This window comes from Drosophila suzukii, chromosome X (genome assembly GCF_043229965.1).
Source record: "Drosophila suzukii chromosome X, CBGP_Dsuzu_IsoJpt1.0, whole genome shotgun sequence".
In the NCBI taxonomy this organism is placed as follows: domain Eukaryota; kingdom Metazoa; phylum Arthropoda; class Insecta; order Diptera; family Drosophilidae; genus Drosophila; species Drosophila suzukii.
Genome location: NC_092084.1, coordinates 16,927,164 through 16,948,351, shown reverse-complemented (window position 1 = coordinate 16,948,351; position 21,188 = coordinate 16,927,164). Strand labels below are relative to the sequence as shown.

At 40.4% G+C, this 21,188-nt stretch overlaps 2 protein-coding genes across 6 annotated transcripts in view; one reads left to right on the top strand and one right to left on the bottom strand.

Moving 5' to 3' along the window:
• The first annotated feature begins 719 nt into the window (after positions 1-719).
• The window catches only part of Dop2R (dopamine D2-like receptor), a 69,233-nt gene continuing 48,764 nt past the window's right edge, over positions 720-21,188 (top strand). For all 5 annotated transcript variants that reach the window (XM_036819885.3, XM_065867805.2, XM_036819884.3 and 2 more), the window contains exon 1: positions 720-1,363. The gene's annotated coding sequence lies outside the window, so the exon portion shown is untranslated. The remainder of the gene's footprint in view (positions 1,364-21,188) is intronic.
• LOC108005202 (uncharacterized) lies at positions 13,861-14,927 on the bottom strand. Its single transcript, XM_017068389.4, has one exon. It carries the CDS (start codon positions 14,754-14,756, stop codon positions 14,103-14,105), a length of 654 nt encoding a protein of 217 aa, XP_016923878.2. The 5' UTR covers positions 14,757-14,927; the 3' UTR covers positions 13,861-14,102.

Sequence of the window (21,188 nt, the reverse complement as noted above, 5' to 3'; positions counted from 1 at the left end):
GATTTCTGCAGAGTGGGCTGTACTCTATATACATCCCATAGATATTGATCGCAGTTAGGGGTCAGTACTTACAGATCCTCGAGATCATCGAGTGGGTTTTATAAAGACTCCGCGATAAGGCGGCTCCTGGGCTTTTATTTCGAGACCATCTCTGGCCCAACATCCACTTACATACCGATGTGGCCGAAAGTGCCGATAAAACTTTCACTAAGCCCCCCGCCCCCACAACCCCCTTCCGCTAACCAATAACCACGTCCATGTGCACCAATGGCCAGCTGACGAATTTGGCGCGCGTCACATTAACGCGGCTAATGGTGAAAGTTTTATGCCTGGATTCGGCTTCATAATGTGCAACACTTGAGCAACAAGGGCGCCTTAACGCTCGTTTCATGTGGAATTTGGCCCGGTTCGTCCTGGTGCTACGCCTGCTTTCACCACTCGTTTGCTGGGGCCGAAAGAGAGCGCTTAAGAGAGAGTCCTTTTTTGGGAAGCTGGGCAAGTGGCACCCAAAGCGGGCGCCCAAAAGTCTGACAGGAGCGCCCCATTAACGGTGTCTCCGAAGAGCCAACTTCGAAAGCCCTTTTGAACGCGAAAGAATCCCCATTCGGCTCCTCGGCTTCGTCCATGGACTTCGGGTTTTTGGATTCCGAATCGGATGGTATGGCTCTGTCGGCTCGATGAGGTCCTTCGGCGGCGCTGACTCGACAGTTGGTTATGAAATCTGAACGTGTTCGCACGTGCCGCACGGATCTCGCAGCAGCTAAAGCCATCAACTCAACTCAGTTCCACACCAATCAGCACTTCAGTCGCATCGTATCATCCCAAAACTCTGACCGCACAGTGAAAGTGAAAGTGTATAGGACAACAGAACTGAAAACTGAAACAGAAACAGAAACTGAAACAGAAACCAGAAATCGAACAGTGTGTGTGAAATAGTAGGGGGAGTTTCGTATCAGAGGATTGGAAACATTTCAGGCCAAGACTTTTTGTGTTGCAAATCAGTGTTTTTGTGTTCGCGCTTCGTCCTCAGTTGCCATCCCTCATGAACTTTAACCAACTCAATCAACAAGCTGCACAACTAAGGTTGCAAGAAAATTTACCCTCTAAATATCATCTAAATTAAAGTTATATTACAATTTAAGAAGTATCCGTCGGCGATAACAATTTTTTTTTAGTTTTTTTACAATTTTTTTTAACGTTTTGAAAAGAAAAAAACCAAAAAATAGTTAGTGTTTATGTGTACAAAACATTTGGTGGAGGCCAAAGAATACAAACGTAAGAATCGAATCGTTATGAGGGCAATTTGGAACCCGAAACCGTGTGAACTTCGACTGAATTTAAGTAAAATACCAAAGCGAGCAATGTAAGTACACTGGTTTTTGCACCTAGATTATAATCCGTTTTTCGCAGAATATCTTTGCATAATCAAGTATTGAAATGGTGGCGGTAATATACGAGAATATTAGTTACTTTGATGAGGATTTTTTCCCGGGACTCAGATTCCAATTCTGCGAATGTCGGGCTTACATCCGACTAACCATTAAATGGGAGTGCTCAAAGTCCCTAACTTCGGCTAGCAAATCAACAGGAGAGACGTCAATTTCAGATTTCTGATTTCACATCAGAAAGGCACAAACACACAGGCATCTGTGGCCTGTGCTTAAGTTAATTATTATCAATTAATAGCTAATCACGATAAATGTGCATGAAAGCGTCGGCACAAGGACACAGCGATACGGGATGTCCGTGTCTAAGTGTTCACTAGGATATGGGATATGGGATATAGGATGTGGGACATAGGATGTAGGATGTAGGATGTAGGTGGGTGGTGCTTATGTGGAGTTGGGGCAAAAACATTTGGTACAAGGCAACAGCATCCAACAAATGGCACTGGCATACACACATAGTCATCCCCCCTCCCCCCCTGGGCATCCTCACCTAGTTCTGGCATCCTGTTGATTTGCACCACGCTGCGTATGAGCGATTGGAATTAAAAGTACGCATACGCACTGTTGGCATAACCCGTGGCTACAAAATAAATTACGCTGCACTCGGTCACGCCCCGAGAATGGCGGGTTTTTTGTTTTATTTTCGCAATATGCTCGTTTGTATCGGTTACTTTGTCAATTGCGGTGGTAACAAAAATTGGATTTGCGATTCCGAATGGCCACAGTTTTAGTTTAAATTTGAAAGTAATTTAAACGGAAATTAGGAGGTCACAAAACTGTGGTTCTTTAAATATTACCAAAATTAAAATAGCCTAGTTTTATATAATTGATTTTTGTTTGCATAGAACTAAAGCCTTTTTTCGGAAATAGCTCAAATTTTAACGGAAAGAAATGGAATCTAAAAATATGTTTTTATATATTTTTAATTTTAAATAGTTGATTTTCATTAGCAAAGAATTTATTCTTTTTCGGAAAGAGCTCAAATTTCCACAGATATAAAATAGTCCAAAAAAGGTCCCTATAAATATTATTTTATTTTCTTTAAATTATTATTAAAGTTAAAAAATTATTAAAGATTTTTAGCCTTGTAGTATCTGCATTTTAAATAATTAATTTTTGCTTGCAAAGAATTTAAACTTGATTCGAAAAAGCTGAAGTTTCAAAATGTATTGGTCGAAAAATAAATGGTGCCTAAAATTATAATATTATTCTAGTATTAAAGTATTTCAACCGATAGTAAGTAATTTAACTTTTTTTGTAATTAGCTAAAATTTTAATATTTTCAAGCAGACTAAAAATATATAATATCTGGCTTAATGCGAAACCAAGAGCAGAAGATTAATTCGAGCTTAAAAGCAGCATTCGCATAAGCGTTTAATAATTATCAATGTAATGGAAAATTTCGTCGGTTATTATTGGCAAATGAACAATGAAAGCGCAAAATGGCCGCGTAAAAGCGAGTATTTATGATCTTGTGCTGGAATTCCCATAAAATTCAATCAAAGTTGCAGTTCTCAATGCCTCGCTGGCCCGTGGAATGCCTTTCGCCGCGCTTCGCTGGCGAAGCCAAGTGAAGTTCGTCGTCTTGGGCTTTGATCTCGGGCCTCAGCCTGGGAAAAATGCAGGGGGATGGGTTTTTTCTGGATGGGATGAATGGGAAATTCCGGGGGTGAATGGGAGATGGGAGACATGGGCATGGTCGGTGGACAACAATCACATTCGCCGTTGGAGTGCCCTCAATAAACGATATTTTATTATTTTTTCTCCTCTCTGTGCTGTTTGCCAGCTCCCCTTCACTGGTTCCGCTCCTTTTGGTCCTTGCAGCCTCAGCTGCTCTTCCTGTTTGCCGCCCGCTTTTCCCGCTTTTCCCGCTTTTCCCCATCCCCATGTAACCCATCTTTCTGCTCGGTTTTGTTCGCTTTTCCTGCTGCTGCCACCTTCTTTTTTCCCTTTTATCGTTTCAGTTACAAAGCGGCGCGCACTTTACGCTGATTGCTCGCTGGCGCAAACGTTCCGCAGGACACGGCTCCTGCTTCCTCTTCGTGCTTCGCTTTTCCTTTGTTTTCCCCGAGTCCCGAGTCTCCGCCCCCCCATTTTCCAAGCCCCTCCCCCCCTCGACAAATGTGTGTAACTGGGCATCGATATCATTGGGTTTATTGTTACTTCCTTTTGCAATTATCCTTGTTAGTCGGCGCACAGGCCAATGCACAGTGGCTCCCGTTTCCCATTTTTCCCCATTTTCCCCGATTTTCCTCCCATTTCTAGTGCTCACTAACTTCATTTGCCTGCCCCCCGCAACGCAGTTTGGCTTTTTGCACTGCATAAAGTATCTGGAATTGTCACCCGACTCCAGCTTAATAAACCAGCAGTGGGTCCTTTTCGTCGAGGGGCGTGTCCTGCGGGTCAGGAAGCGTCAGTTTTCCACCGCATTTCCCATCCCTTTTGGCGCAGATTTTGTCCAAATTGGGAAAGCGAGTATGCACAGCAGGGAAAATAGCCACTGCAATTGGCCATCGCTCTATTCGGCACTTTTTTACACAAATTAATTTCCTATCTGCGCCATGTTTGGAAATATTAAAATGATTTACTTTTTGATGTCACTCGAATTAGATAAAGGTTTTTACTACATTTCTCATCTGCATGTTTAACTACCAGCAGGTTTTAAGGAAAAGGATATGTTTTAAAGTTGAGGAAGATTACTCGTAAACCATTAGATCCAAATATATGAAAATCGTGTTTCATCCAATAGGTTTTTATCTATCACTCCTCGTCCATAATTTTGCAAAATCTTCTGGGCCAGTTTTTTCAAGTTTGTTCCGTTTTTATTTTAAATTCTTCTTTTAGTTAAACATAAGATCAAAAAACCTGCCCCTGGACAATTATTTTCCTATGTAGTGAGCAATGATAGCCATGATTAACAATCCACAATTTTTTTTGGTTCCGACGGGATTTCAAGGGATTGGCTTTCCATGAATAAAAATATGAACTATATTTCAGGAGGATTAAATATCCTTATCCCCACAATTTGTGAAAATCATTGACATTAAACACTATGCTAGCAGGCAATTTAAAAAAATTAAAAAATGTTTATTAGAAAATACTCTTTAAAGTGAAAATAGTATTTTATTGGATGATAACACCTTTTTATTCGTCCTGATGGTAAATCAAATGAAGGTTCTAAACATAGAACGTCTTTGGAAATTGAATGCTTTATTCTCAATTTACTTTGTGTTTTGATTTTGCGCTCTTGTGTATTTGTGTTAGCTCTTAAGAGTTCTAAACAATTGTCTTTGGAATCCCAAAACCTAAATTAAAATCTTAATCTTTGCTACAAGTTCAATAGATATTGACATTATTTATTTCTGAAGCGTAACAGGCACTCGTATATAAGTAAATAAAATACAATACAATGAATATTACTAAATATATTGTGTTACTATCACACAAAGAATTTGTATTTGTTTCTAGGTCCAATAGCGCATGATTAAGATTATAGTAAGCTTATTTGAAACAATGAAAAATTCTATAAATTCGATGTTCTAAAGTAGGTGATTAGGTTAGTCTATGAAACGGGGATAGGACTGGCTGGCAATAACAATTTAGTTAGCAATATTTTGATATATTTTTCAAAAATGAAATCATTAATTACTTGCCTACTTAATAAGTGATATAAAATAAAATAAATTAAAAGGTAGATTTATTCAAACAATGGCCTATAAACAGCGAATGCTAGTCTGTTACTGACATTCCTTAATTGCTTTTCTCCCGAAAAGAGGACAAAAAGAAAGCGCTGTTACAATGCAAACTCAATCAAATGGTCAGTGACAATTCGGTGGCTCTTTCGCCGGGGGTTTCAGCTGCCACGCCCAGTCGTTGGTCAGCAGGAACCAATAAACAAAGCATCAATTCCGGAGACTCCTGCACGCTGACCCCCGAAAACCCCCAGCTATCTATCCCTCCATCCATCTATCTATCCATCTATCTATCTATCTATCTGCACACCCGAGTAATAAAAGCGGAGCATACGCGCGGCATTTAATTAAAATCGTGCGTAAAATGCAACACTCGAAGGCCTTCGAGTGACCCAACATCGCACACACCCTCGGTAGAGGAAAAAAAAAAGGAAAACAAACCTAATTAAATTTATTAAAGCACTGGGAAAAATCCGAGCTAAAATCAGAGCGGCAAGGAGGAAACTCAACTCGAGACTGCTGCGAAATTGAGTTTAAGTTTAGCCAGCTTTCCGCACGGATGGCAAACTGGCTGTTTGGCGGTCCGAGAGTGCTGCATACTTTTGTGTGTGCAATGCAACGCCTTTTAATGACCAAGCTGCAACGCCCAGGAAACCCAACACCCAACCCCCATCCAAGCCCAACCCCCAACGCCCCTGGATGGCACCACATTTTTTGCAATTAGCGGAATTGTTTCACATTTGCTTCACTTTCACACTTTCACCACCTTGCCTGCAGTTTATCTGCGGTTGCAGCACCCACCCCCCAGAGATGCCCCCCCCCCCCTTTTGGGGTTTGTCACTCGGTTGACTGCCTTAGTGTCCCCCCCCTTTTAGACCCGCCACCCATGGACCAAGAGCAACCCCCTAAGTGTGTCCACTATTCGGCACCCCTGGGGAGATGGGGAAATGGGGATGTGCAGCTAAATCTTTTAAAATACATCTAAAAACGACGTGACAGAGGGTGAAGTCGGGGATGCACAAACACTTTTCTGCACTTTACTTTCTTTTCCCACACACACAAACACACACACAGATACACACAAACACACTGGCGATTCAGATGGCTGCACTTTAGTGGATAACCCAGTTTTCTTCGCTTAAAAGGTTCCTCCGTTTTGGAGAGTTTTTCCAACCGCTTTACATAAGTGTCGCCTCGATCTGGTTTGTCTGCAGCTCATTTTCAGGCATTTCCCAGTTTGTTAGTTTTGCAAGACATCCAATGGAGTCGCATCCGGAGGATGGCAAAAAAGGAAATACAGAATTTGGCAAACGTTGAACCATGTTTTCCTCACCTTTGCGGGTTTTTTTTCTTGTTGGTGAAAGCTGGTAAATGTTGGACAATATTTTCCCCACCTTTGGGGGTTTTTAAAATAAAGATGATGCATCTTTGTGTGGTTAGAATAAAATAAAAGCAACAAGGGAGAACGCTATAGTCGAGTACCTCGACTATCAGATACCCGTTACTCAGCTAAATGGAGATATGCAAGCAGCAAAGCGAGATTAAAATGCGCCACCTACCGGCGGTATACAGATTTAAGCGTTATGGGCGTTAGAGTGGGCGTGGCAAATTTTTTTTTGGATCAATCGATAGGTATTGACGAGACCAATACATTTCAGTTAAAATTTTTTATCTAGCATGAAAATTGTGGGCGTCACAGGGTTTTGCGGTTTGTGGGCGTTAAAAAGGGCGTGGCAAATTTTTTTTTGGATCAATCGATAGGTATTGACGAGACCAATACATTTCAGTTAAAATTTTTTATCTAGCATGAAAATTGTGGGCGTCACAGGGTTTTGCGGTTTGTGGGCGTTAAAGTGGGCGTGGCAAATTTTTTTTTGGGTCAATCGATAGGTATTGATGAGAACATTACATTTCAGTTAAAATTTTCTATCTAGCATCAAAACTGTAGGAGCCACAGTTTTGGGCGGTTTGTGGGCGTTAGAGTGGGCGTGGCACTCTACTGAAACAAACTTGCGCTGCGCAGGAATCTCAGGAATCTGCGTGCCTAATCCCAGTATTGTAACTCTCATAGTTTCCGAGATCTCAGCGTTCATACGGACAGACGGACAGACGGACAGACGGACAGACGGACAGACGGACAGACGGACAGACGGACAGACGGACAGACGGACAGACGGACATGGCTAGATCGACTCGGCTAGTGATCCTGATCAAGAATATATATACTTTATGGGGTCGGAAACGCTTCCTTCTGCCTGTTACATACTTTCCGACGAATCTAGTATACCCTTTTACTCTACGAGTAACGGGTATAAAAATAATATTTAGTCCATGGCTTTAGATAAAATATTCAACTGTAAATGTTGATAGCCCAACGATTATATCATATAAATATTTTTTTATGCTGCGTTGAGTTTCTTAAAAACGTTATGAAGGTGTCCTCTGGAAAAGTTCAAGAGATTGAGTCTTAGAATTACTTTCTAGATTATTTTTCCTACTTAAAATTTTTTATAGAATTTGCATCTGAATTATATTTCTCAAAATCTCTTAATAAGACTTAAAGCGAAAGTGAAAAATGTAACTTTCTTAGTTAGTTAGTTTTAGACAAAATATTTAACTATAAATGTTGATAACCCTACTATTGTATTATAGACATATTATTTTATGCTGCATTGAGTTTCTAAAAAGTTTTATGAACGCGTCATCTGGAAAAGTTCAGGAGATTGAGCCTTAGAATTACTTTCTAGATTATTTTTCCTACTTACTTATTTTTTATAGGATTTGCACTATCTGTTGTTTACTTCTCAAAATCTCTTAACAAGAGTTAAAGCGAAAGTGAGAAATGTAACTTTCTTTGACGATTTGCGATGCTGCTTTCGGCGACTTTCCGTCTCTTCCGTTTCCGTCACTTTTTAGCCTTTTCCCAGCTTTTCCCAGCTTTTCCCCAGCAGGTACCAGGAAACCTCAAGGCGTCCATCTTTCTTTCTGTTTGCGTTAAATCAGCGCACTGCGGAGCAGGAGACACTCGCTAAAAGGAATCATGCCGACATTATGCCATTACATTTGCATAATTATCCTTATGTGTCTGTGTGTGTGTGTGGGTGAGTGGGTGTGGCTATGTGACTCACGCACACACACACTCACACGCACTTGGCTTTTCCTGAGTAAATGTTTGCATTTATTTGCATTTCAACGGAGTCAAATAAATATGAAAGCTCAGCATTTGCGGAAGTACACAAGTCTGAGAAGGGAAAGTGGGAAATCGGGAAAGCGCGTGGGAAAACAGCGATGGCAATCGGTTGAGAGGGGGGGCTGGCATAGCCGAGAACTTTAAATTGAATTCAAATTGAAAAACTTTCCTCTTCTGTCATATCCCACGGGCATATCGATGGCCCCCGAGCTGCCCTGCCAACGAAAGAGTCACCTGTTGCCCAAGGCCAAACGACCTGCAGGTAATCAACAGGTGCAGCCCAGATTCCGGGGGGATAGCGCCGCTAAGAAAACACTCCATTCCCGGTAAGGATATTATCCTGTTCAAAGGGATTCCGCACTGAGAAGCCGCGCAGCTGCATTTTTATGCTGAGAAATGGCGGCAAATGGGATGGGTTGTTTTCTATTTGGAAGTATCTTTGAGGTAACTTCTCTGCAGTTTCCGAAGTGGGCTAAAAACATTGTTTTTAGGTTCGTCTGTCTTTGAAACACTCATTTTCATCGATTAACTAATTACTGATGTGGATATAGAATGCTGAAATAATGATGGCCTTATGGCACTTGACTTTTTACTTTCCACTAACTTAATGCATTTATTTTAAAAATTCATTGCAACCCAAATAAAGCACAGCTTAACATTTTATAAATTAATTTTTTAGAATGTTAGAACTTTCTTAAGTAAAACCAGTCACTTAGTCGCAACTCAAGCCAGTGTCATATGACCTTTGGTACCACTTGGTTAATCTATATTATTAATTGAAGGGGTTTTTCTCTATTGTACCAAAGTAGATCTTGAAAATCACAACAAGGAGTGATAAGTTATCACTGATAACTGAGAAGACTATAACATTAATAGATAGCAATTTAAGAGATTTTATTGCAACTTTCGTTTGATTTTACTGGCAGTTCCACACCCCCTAGCCATAATTCCATCATCTTCTTGATTTCAAGGCAAGGGTACCAAAATGGAAAAGCCAAAGGCGACATCCTGCCGCATTTTTTCGCCAAAGGAGCAATGTGAAATTTCCAATTAGATAGCAGCTGGTCTCAGTGGCTCGGTCTCCGGGAAATTCGATGAGGGGGAAAAAGCCGAGATGGCCGAAATTGTGAGCTCGTCTGTGAGCCGGAGTCGTTCGAATGAAAATCAATGTCACACCGTTTGAGCGCCAGCTGACAAGTCATCCAGGACCACATTCACATCCTACTTTCACATCCTACACTCACATCCTACTTTCACATTCTACTTCCACATTCACATCCTGCATCCCTTCGAGAGTCTAGACAACGTCCCTGACCACTGGTGAAAATGGAGCCTATGTACACACGAGAAAGTTGACAACCGACGGGCTACAATCCACTTTTCCATTTTCCCCTTGGCCCGTGGAAAATTGGCCAGTGTTTTTTTCGCCCACTTTTTGGATGGTCGGAATTTTGCGAGAGAGGAAAAGCACTAAGCTGTTACTCCGGAATCGCATTTAAACTGCAACTAAAGCCGCTCCATAAATTTATAATTGGGTGGACAGGTAAACACCGCGTGAGCTCATCGTCAATTAGGGCTGCCCGAAAAACCAAATTAGAATTACAATTCTGCATAATACCGCCGAAAAGAACCCCCGTCCCCGTCGTAATACACATTATTTTCGCTCATTTTGAAACATTCAGATGATTACCAAATTGGAAAATGTTACAAATTTTTGCGGATTAACAGCAGCAATAAAGTCTGTATCTGTGTGTGTGGCAAACTCGCAATCAAATTTACAATTCTAGCCACACAGCCCCCATTTTAAGGGCACACTCACACACAGACACTTGTTGAAAATCATAAAAATTTGATGTACTTAAAATTTTCATAAAGCTGCCAAACAATGCGCCACATCAACAGTAATATCAACACAACAGCACCACCGAGGGGCACACAACACGAAAAATGTTTAAAACTTGCCAAAATGTTTGGGCTTCGTTGGTAATAGCAAAAAAAAAACCGAAAAGCGAAAAAAACCACGGACAAACGAGCAATCAAATTTGTTTAAATGCAGTTTTGTGAACTTTTTTGAATTTCGGTTTTCAGTTGTTATTTTTTTATTATAAGAGGAGCTGCAGCTGAGTGGCAGGGAAAAAGGAATATATAAATAAATTTTAAACAAGGCTTACAGCAAATAATTTAACAATAAATTGGCAAAAAATCGATGCGAGTAAAATATGTAGAATAAATATATCGAATTAATGTCAGCGAGGTACATAAAAAAATATAAGTAACAAAGGCTGGATATTTTCATTTTAAAAGCTAATGGGCTTTGGGCTTTTAAAAAGTTAATATTTTTTGCAAGGTGACAAAAACTATTACTGGATTTAAGTTTATTAACATTATTGAATAAAAATGTGCACCCCCTTCAATTTTATATATACATAAATGAGCTTAAAATGGATTTAAGTTGATTTATATATTTTTTTTTTTGTGTATTTTGGAATCAAGGTATTACTTTTCTATCAAAAGGCCTCATGGCACTGGCTTTATTTTTTACTAACTGACTCCATTTAATTTAAAGAGGCATGACAACCTTAACAGGATTTAATGTATACATTCATATAAAGTTGGTAACTTGTAAAGCCTTTTTCTTCTGTATTGCCATGACTTAATCAAAGTAAATCCTGTAAGTCAATTTGATCTATGGTAAACTGTAAACTGCGTTTCTTATTTAATAATTTTGATTAACACACTTTGAAAGACTTTCTAGCAAATTTACTTTACCCAATATTATTCGGTTTATTCGGTTGCTGTTCTATTTTATTATGCCAAACTATTATTATTAGCTGTCTGAACAAAACATATTATTTCAACCATAGCCGGCCGAATTTATGATAATTATTTGGCTGTATTCTGGCAGCTCGATATCGGTGGTAGATGGGCATTAACATGAACATTACGGCTAAATGTTGCCCGTGGAATTTCCGTCGACATCGCGACGAGGTGTTCTTAATGGGCCTAAGTTCGTTGGGATGGAGGAAGAGCCGGATCTTTGTCGCCACCAGGCACGAATAATACTTAAATATATATATATGCCAGGGTACTTGGAATGTCAGGCGGTACTGGTCCAACTATCGTGCATCCATCGCATTAATTTCGAGGAGGTATTTTTCTTTTTTTTTTTGGGGTAGAGCGTGCGTGCCGATAACGAACTAAGTGCAAGTGGCATTCGCTAATTGTTGGCCATGTTTTTCTGCTGACAATTCGCTTTCGGTCAAATAATTCATGCAAAACTCGGTGAAATTGTCACGCAACGAAGTTGAGAATACGGCGATGATGATGAGACGCTGTTAATTAATTAATTAGACGCCTTCCATGGAGGGGCAAAAAGGGGGGGGAGGGGCGTGGCCAGTGGTTTCCTGATTTATGATAAGAGCACATTTTCCACCCAACTCCCCCCTGCGTTTCCTGTGTACATTTTGCGATTTGGTGAAAATGATTTCCTTCTGGCTCCCAACACGCAAAAGTGACATTTTTATTGTTGGGGTCCTGGGATGTCCTGGCTGTTGGGAGGGGGGGGGGGTTTCTGGGGGGCCTGTATCATCATTAGGCCACCTCATTTTAGTCCTGCGCAGCGTGGGACGCGTGCATCATGTTGCAAAACAGCCAGATGGGGCACCGAGTGGGAAATGGGCCAAAGGACCTTAAGGTGGCCCTTGTTGACGATGCTAATTAGCCTCCGCTCCGACATTGTCCTCGGCATCAGCTGGCTGCCCGAAGGACACCCTGGTCCTCCAAAAGCGACAAACAGACAGACAGTCAGACATTCAGTCGCAGGAAAAAGGGAAAGTTTTCAGTGAAAGCGCTCTGGATAACAAATGATCTCCGGAGTGCGTTCCAGGAGAATTTTCACCCACAGTTTCCTAAATTTTCCATGGAGACCTTGATGTTTTCACTGGAAAAATTATTTCATTTAAAGTTTTGGGTAATGCTAATTGGCATTTGATTTTCATGCGCGACAAGGGTTTTAAAATAATAGGAAAAACACCTATATGATATATTTTATTTAACCGTTCTAGTAAACTACTCCATCTGAATCATATATATAAAATAAATAAACAAATCAATTTATAGCACTTATCAGAAATATTTTTCAGTAAAGTAATGTAAAGTACATTTTTGTTACGCTATGAATTGGAAATTACATTATTAATATTATTAAAATTATGTATATATTATATATTTTAACATTCATATTTATATATTAATTTCATCATTTGTATTATTAAGGTTTATTTAAGTTAGCAGTTCAGCTATGTTTTAAAGCTCTCTCATAAATTTATTTCAGAGCTATTCGACGCTTTTAATCGATTTGAGGTAATCTAGTAGTTGTTTCAATAAAAAAGTCCTGAGCCAAGTGTTTTTTTTTCCATAATTGTTTTTTTAACAATGCCAAATAAATAAATAGTGGTACGTGATTTATCGGTCTGCCAAAAGTTTACATCCTTGAGTACCCCGCTTTGAAGTATTGTATTCACCATCTGACCCCTGGCAATCGTAATGCCCATCTTGGCCACTCAATAATCGGCCAGTCAGCAGTTGTTCCCTTCCGAATCTTCGCTGTCAGCTGTCCCATTTTCGATTCCATCTCTGAACTCTGGACGATGAAATGCGGGGAGTTTGTGTATTCGGCAGCCACGGTGGGTATTATCATCAATTCCAGAGTCTGGCTGGCTCTGGTTTTCCCTGGTTTTCTCTGGTTTTCCCTGGTTTTCCCGCACCTGCACCCCGACCATTAAGCAACCGACCCCCCAACTGGCCACAGCATCCCTCGTATTTCTTTCATCCGAGTTGGTCGTTCTTAAAATATTTTCAGAGCAATGTTTCCATAAATACACAACACAACACAACACAGGATCTGGATGGGGGGGTAGTGGGTGGTGGTTGATGGGTGGTGGCAAAGTGGGTGGCCTTTGGGGGAGCAAAAAACAGGCACGCACCGATAATTCGCCACGCTTTCAGTGTGTGCGTGTATCTGTGTTGTTGTGTATCTGTGTACCCATAAGCAACATAAGCAACAGCGGAGGAAGAAAATAAACAAAAGCTCTGCTCGTCCATTGTTTGCTTAGGCATACACACACACACACACCACCCCTCATGGCCCCTCTAAAAATTCATAATTCCCTGAACCACACTGCGTATACGCAATGCCAAAAATCGCGCTACGAGAAAATTTTGAATGAATAATAAAAATCCAAAAAATTGGCCTTCAAGTGAAACGAAATGAAATTAGACAAAAGTTCTGATGACTTTCTCAGGACCAGCAGCAAGAGGCATAGGAATGGAAAATGAAAATGGAAAATGGTAACTGGAACTGAGAATGGAAGAAATACGAGGGGGCCAGCCGACAATTTGTCAATTGACGCGCATCCAGGCGCTGGCAGCTCCTTCCGCCCGACTGCCTCTCAATGCCAGGACACCAAGTCAATTTTCATAGACATTTTACTGCAGTCCATCATTTTGCCACCCCCCCACGCCCGCCTACTAGCCCCCCGGCCACGCCCCCTTTGCCGAGCATCCTTTGGGCACGGTCTTTAGAGCCTTTCGAGTCCATCTGGCTGGAATAAATACATTTGCTTTGCTCTGGTCCTCTGGAGTTGCCAGGTCCTGGTCTCGAGGTCCGGCATGATCGTTCATCTAATTGAGACCGCTTTGTGGAGTCCTTTTGTCCAGGGATGAGTTGGGGACTTTGAAGGGTTGGAGGATGGACTTCTGGCTAGTTAATAGCTAGCAATCGGTGGTTGTGGCCAGGACTTCCAGGGGCTTCTCCTCGCAGGACGGGGTGACATCCTCGGGATCCTCCTCCGATTGCTCAGTGGTCTGATCCGTTTCCTGATCCTCCTGATCCTCCTCCTGCTGATCCTCCTGCTGCTTCTGCTCCTGCTGCTTCTCCTCCTCCTTCCTCTTGATGATGGATTGCCCAATCCTTGACTTGGCCATCGGCACCTCAGTGGGTTCCGTGGCCTCGAAGGCATTAAGCCAGAGCAGGGCCGCCAGGGTGGTCATCAGGCCGCCCATAATGGCCCACTCCCAGCGCTGGTAGAGTTCGGTGGACATGCCCAAGTAGCGCCGCAGAACGAACTGGAGGGTCAGGTGGACGATGTGCTCCACGCTGCACCAGAGCCACAGGGCCAGGACCTCCATGAAGGCCACGCCCAGCACCAGTTCGACCAGGAAGGCGGTCAGACAGCCCATCCGGCGGCGGTACCGAATCGGCAGGACCTCCATGTCGTGGAGGAAGTGCAGGATGGCACAGTAGGCGATGTGACCGGCGTAGACGGTGCCCGGAATCACAGGGAATCGCTCGATGTCCAGGAGGCAACTGCCGCGCATCCCGAAGTGCACAACGCTGGCGATCAGGAGCACCAATGTGGAGGTCATTTTGGCGAAGCTATTTGTGGTCCCTTTTTTTTTGGGCAAGCAATGGAATTTTTTACAAAATTTCTCTAACTATTTTGAACTTTTTAGTTGGAATTTTTAACTTTTATTTTAAGGGCCGAAAGGGGTGTGTGTGTGTCAGCTCCAACGATTCGTTTTGAATTGCCCAAAGCTGCTTTTTCATGGCTTGAAGTTCCGAGCATTTTTCACCAGGGCTATGTGATCTGCTGGAAATTATAGTTGAATCCGATTATTATTTAATCATTTTGGAAGCCCCATTTAGATATTTTAATGGAAAAGGGTATAGTAAGCGGAAGTAGTAAACGCAAATCTTATATTAACTACTTGCTACTTAAAAATTGTAAGCCAAAACATGACAAACAAACTTATTTATTAACTTACTTTAAGGTTTTTTTTAGAGATAATAATAATCATTAAAACAGATATATTAGTGAATGAACATTAAGAACGATCCACTGACTAGAAATTAATGGATTGCTGGAGAAATATTAAATACTCACATTATTTAAGTAGTATAAGTATATAGTATTTTATATTATAAATATTATATTATTATTATATTACACATTAGTGTTCAACTTACTTAAATGGTAATTAAAATACATTATAACTACATCATATAATAATCATTATGATTTATTAACTACATCGTATTCCACTATATGTATTTAGTTTTATTAACTTACTTAAGCTGAGTTTTTTTAGGATACTTCTTTCTAAATACTATTTAAGATTCTTGAAATCTTTATTATGGGAAGGACATTCTAGATATTCAGAGTATTATTTTAAAACGTATTCAGAGATATTAGTTGCTTTTTTTTCTAGTACGATCTTATAACATACCATATTTTCATAACAGAAAATTATTTTAATTAAAGACATATTTTCTTAGCCGACTTAGATAGGGTTTCTTTACTCTTTTGTAAATATTATTTATGGCTTTTGAGAACTCCAATATGCTAGGGAGATGTACTAGTTCCATGGCGAATCTTAATCTTTGTGCCAGAGCCCCATAATTATTCTTTCCGCTTTTCAATTGCCTTCACGAAGACTTAACACGCTGGCTGGCAATCCGGAAAACCGTCCCCACCACCCGGGCTAATTCCGGGCTAAGCCATATTTCCAATTAATTGTAATTCGCTCTGGCGCAGACAATTTCCATGCATTTAGCAGTGCGCCAGGTCATTAGTTGACCCTCAGTCGCCCAACCCCGCCCCTAATCCCTTGTCACGCCCATTTATGTTCATAAATTATGCAGTCAACCTCTGATGCTCATTGACCCAAAGGAGAAGCCCCCCCCTCCCCCCAAAGCCCCACCAGCTGTCGAAATGTTATTTCTTTCCTTTCTGGCTCATTTTTTGTGTTGCCGGGCTGGGAAAACCGTTTGATCCCTTCCGGCTTAGCTGGGGACTAAAAGTAGAGCACGACGAAAATAAAATTAAAAAAGCAGACTGACAGCGGGTGGGTTAATCGGAAGTGGGGTGGGGTCCAAAGTGGGGATAACTCAGCGCCAGAGACAACTTGAAATTTATTACAAGCCCAAGACCGATGAAAAAGACCAAGAGGCCAAGTCAAAGACAAAATTATTTATTTGCCTTTAATGTCTTTCCTCTTTTTTTGGACATACGGACATAAACGAAAGTCTTGGGAATGCCGATCGGTTTGATTTTTATTCTATGCTGGGGTAAGACAATATTTTGCACTGGCAGTTGGCTTTGATTAAAAGGCAGACACATACATAGCATCCCCATCTAGTTGGCTTTTTGGGAGATTGACTTGCCGGTCCATTGAAAGTTTTGTTTTCTGGTTCTCCGGGCTTCTCCCCATCGAAGCATCACGTACAATGGACTTGGACTTGGGGAAATGGGGAGGTCCCATAGCACCCCATACCATACCATCCTATACCATCTCCATCCCCCGAAGAACGCACACTATTTGCTTATGCAGATTTTGGCCAACATTTCGCATTTATTTTCGGCTGCTGTTGTTCTTCAACGAAAAACAGCAAAAAAAAGAAGGAAAAACAAGCAGAAAGGAAAATGTTGCAACAAAAGGGGTCACCAGATCGTTCTGATATGAAATATGGGCTATGAGATATGGTCCCCGGAACCTTTTGTCTCACTGCCGCTCGCACTTGCCACTTGCCATTTTTATATATATATACATATTTATGTTAAATTCATGATATTTAAATTAGTTAGCCAACAGTTTGTCCTTGGTCCCTTGTTGGCCGGGCCCCTGACCTCTGCCCCCTGGGGGGTTGAAAGTTGGGGTTGGTTGTTTGGTTGGCCACCCTGCTGCAGTGACCAAAAACATTCAATTATGAGGCCTCCAGTCAGACTTTTGCTCTGGATTTCCAGCAGTTCCCCAGCTCTTGGCTTAAGCTTGGCTGCCATTAGCATTTCAAATGGCACGCATGGTGAAAGTCAGGGGCGGGACAAAGGGGGGGCCTTTGGATGGCATAGATAGGGGGGATATCAAACTTTTACCATTTGCCTGCGAGCGGCAAGCGACAGAAAGCAAAAGTTTGCCATCATATATCTTGTCAGTGTGTGATGCATACGTTATCGGCGGCGCCCTTCTTCTTTCTACCCAAACTAAACTTCTACATCAACCCATGCCCCCCTTCTAGATTTTCCTTGCTGGTCAAGTAAATGAGTTTTCCTGTGGCTTTTCCACTTTTGTTTTTGCGTGCTTTGCCATTTGACAGATCAAAGACCGACTAATACACAGGCAAACAACAAACACACGGATGCCACAACGGAAATGGATATTTAATTAAAGTTCTCGGCTTTGTCGTTGGCTTTTCTTTGCCTGCCACATTCGAATTTCCCCCGATGGAAAATAGAAAATTGAAATTGCTTAATGCTGAAATGATGGCCACCGCACAAAGGTGGGCAAATGTTTATCTATTGTTTGAATCAAAAAGTGATTATCATCTAGTTTGAATATTTATCATTAAATTCGATTCTTTGCTAACTTTTTTTTGGTAAGGATGCAACACACAAAAATAGATAATTTTTTTTAATTAGCTTGTTACTTTTTTGTTACCTCAAATAGATTTTCTTTCACGAAACATAACCCAAAATATCGATTTAAATTCCACAACACTAAAATAAAGTCTAAATGTTAAGGCATTAAAAAAAAACATGGTAATCATTGTTATTATAAACACCATAAAATAAATAAAATCTAAAAAAGTGAAACTAAATTATTTACCACATATTAATCTATGTACTTTTGCTTTAAAAATACTAATTTATTTCGGAAAGATACATTTGTCACCAACACATTTTAACCAAAATAAAACCAAATTTTAATTTAATCTTAAATAGTTGAAAAACCACTGTTTTTCCAGTACCTACTGGAGTTCAGAGGGCATAATGCCAAAAGTGGCGCACGGGGAAGAAAGTTGCTCTGAGTACAGGAGACAAACTTTATGACTTTTATCTTAGCTCAAGTTTTGAGTCAACCGAAAAAGTCGAAGCGTCGAACCTCAGCCCCCTCGAAAAAAAACAAATTTCCTTTGCCAGCTATTAGCCGTAGAATCACCCATCACTCCCATCCACCTCCCAACTCTCATCAGCTGAGTTTTTAAACTGCCTCACGGCCAAATGCATAAATATTTTCACTGCCAGCCTGCCACGCCTCCTTTTCACCGCCTGCCTTGCCCGCCCACCAGATCCTGGATTTACACCCAAAGAAAAAACCTTTCTCATCGCATATTAATGTGGGAATTTGTAATAGTTGGAATGTTGCCAAGGGTTTTACAAAAATCCAGAGCTCAAGAAATTTTTATTTTTTTAAAGAACTATTTTTACAAAACTATAAATTCGTTGTCCACTAAATCGCTTTAAAATTTGCCCAGTGTACAGGCCGCGTAAAAACTTAAACACGGGAATTTTCAAATAAATTTATTTGGGGGGCTGTCCAGTAGCCGGACCATGGAGGCGTATGGAATATAGGCGTGGCAGCAGATGGGGGGGGGTCTAAATTTGCATATTTGCAGCAAAGCAACGCAACGCAAAAGTGTCATAAAAATTCAACATTTCAATGGAATGGAGTCAAAAAACATCAACAACAACAGCCGCCGGCGAGGGATGGGCCCAAAGTCTGGACAGCTAAATATAAGGGCAATAAAAATGTTATACGGCGTCAAATGCCGGACGAGAGATAACGGCCAATGTCCAGCAGGAATTTTCGAAAAATTCGAAATGATTAAGGACCCGGAGAAACCGGAGTCTCTATGTATCGGACTTTGGGGATACACACTTTTATTGACCGTTTGGTTGAGCTAACGAATTTAGTCAATAAAGTTGGTTGGGAGACAGAGCTTATAACTTTCCACTCATTTTATTAATCTTAAGGACTTTAAAATTAAAAAATGTATGATAATAGATTGGTTTTGTGAAAATCATCATCACCATCACTTTAAGGAACATTCAATTTTTGACCCATTTTCGGATTTTTTATAAAGGGGTACATCGGTTTTTTTTGGGACTCAGATTTTGGTCAAAAATGCTCATTTTTTCGTGGTTTTTCAGTCGTAGTTTAGTCAAATCAAGGCATACAGCTAAAAGACCGACTGTTTTGAGCAGCTTGCTACAAATGCTATCGATCCCCATCACTTCAAGGAATATTTATTTTTTGACCCATTTTCGGATTTTTTATAAGGGGTAGATCGGTAATTTTTGGGATTCAGATTTTGGTCAAAAAATCTCATTTTTTAGTGGTTTTTCAGTCGTAGTTTAGTCAAATCAAGGCGTACAGCTAAAAGACCGACTGTTTTGAGCAGCTTGCTACAAATGCTATCGATCCCCATCACTTCAAGGAATATTTATTTTTTGACCCATTTTCGGATTTTTTATAAGGGGTAGATCGGTAATTTTTGGGATTCAGATTTTGGTCAAAAATACTCATTTTTTCGTGGTTTTTCAGTTGTAGGTTAGTCAAATCAAAACGTACAGCTAAAAGACCGACTGTTTTGAGCAGCTTGCTACAAATGGTATCGATTCCCATCACTTTGAGGAACATTTATTTTTTGACCCAATTTCTCATTTTTTGTAGATCGGTTATTTTTGGGAATCAGATTTTGGTCAAAAATACTCATTTCTTAGTGGTTTTTCAGTCGTAGTTTAGTCAAATCAAGGCGTACAGCTAAAAGACCGACTGTTTTGAGCAGCTTGCTACAAATGGTATCGATTCCCATCACTTTAAGGAACATTTATTTTTTGACCCAATTTCTCATTTTTTATGGGGGTACATCGTTTATTTTTGGGATTCAGATTTTCGTCAAAAATACTCATTTTTTCGTGGTTTTTCAGTCGTAGCTTGGCCAAATCAAGGCGTACAGCTATAAGACCTACTGTTTTGAGCAGCTTGCAACTAATGCTATCGATTTCCATCACTTTAAGGAACATTTATTTTTTGACCCAATTTCTCATTTTTTGTAGATCGGTTATTTTTGGGAATCAGATTTTGGTCAAAAATACTCATTTCTTAGTGGTTTTTCAGTTGTAGGTTAGTCAAATCAAAACGTACAGCTAAAAGACCGACTGTTTTGAGCAGCTTGCTACAAATGGTATCGATTCCCATCACTTTGAGGAACATTTATTTTTTGACCCAATTTCTCATTTTTTATAAGGGGGTACATCAGTTATTTTTGGGACTCAGATTTTCGTCAAAAATACTCATTTTTTAGTGGTTTTTCAGTCGTAGTTTAGTCAAATCAAGGCGTACAGCTAAAAGACCGACTGTTTTGAGCAGCTTGCTACAAATGCTATCGATTTCCATCACTTTAAGGAAGATTTATTTTTTGACCCAATTTCTCATTTTTTGTAAGGGGGTAGATCGGTTATTTTTGGGACTCAGATTTTGGTCAAAAATGCTCATTTTTTCGTGGTTTTTCAGTCGTAGCTTGGCCAAATCAAGGCGTACAGCTATAAGACCTACTGTTTTGAGCAGCTTGCAACTAATGCTATCGATTTCCATCACTTTAAGGAACATTTATTTTTTGACCCAATTTCTCATTTTTTGTAGATCGGTTATTTTTGGGAATCAGATTTTGGTCAAAAATACTCATTTCTTAGTGGTTTTTCAGTCGTAGTTTGGCCAAATCAAGGCGTACAGCTATAAGACCTACTGTTTTGAGCAGCTTGCAACTAATGCTATCGATTTCCATCACTTTAAGGAACATTTATTTTTTGACCCAATTTCTCATATTTTGTAAGGGGGTATTTTTGGGAATCAGATTTTGGTCAAAAATACTCATTTCTTAGTGGTTTTTCAGTCGTAGTTTGGCCAAATCAAGGCGTACAGCTAAAAGACCTACTGTTTTGAGCAGCTTGCAACTAATGCTATCGATTTCCATCACTTTAAGGAACATTTATTTTTTGACCCAATTTCTCATATTTT

Bases quoted from the DNA above. Each gene is read 5' to 3' on its own strand.
- LOC108005202 (XM_017068389.4), bottom strand. From the start codon at position 14,756: ATGACCTCCACATTGGTGCTCCTGATCGCCAGCGTTGTGCACTTCGGG.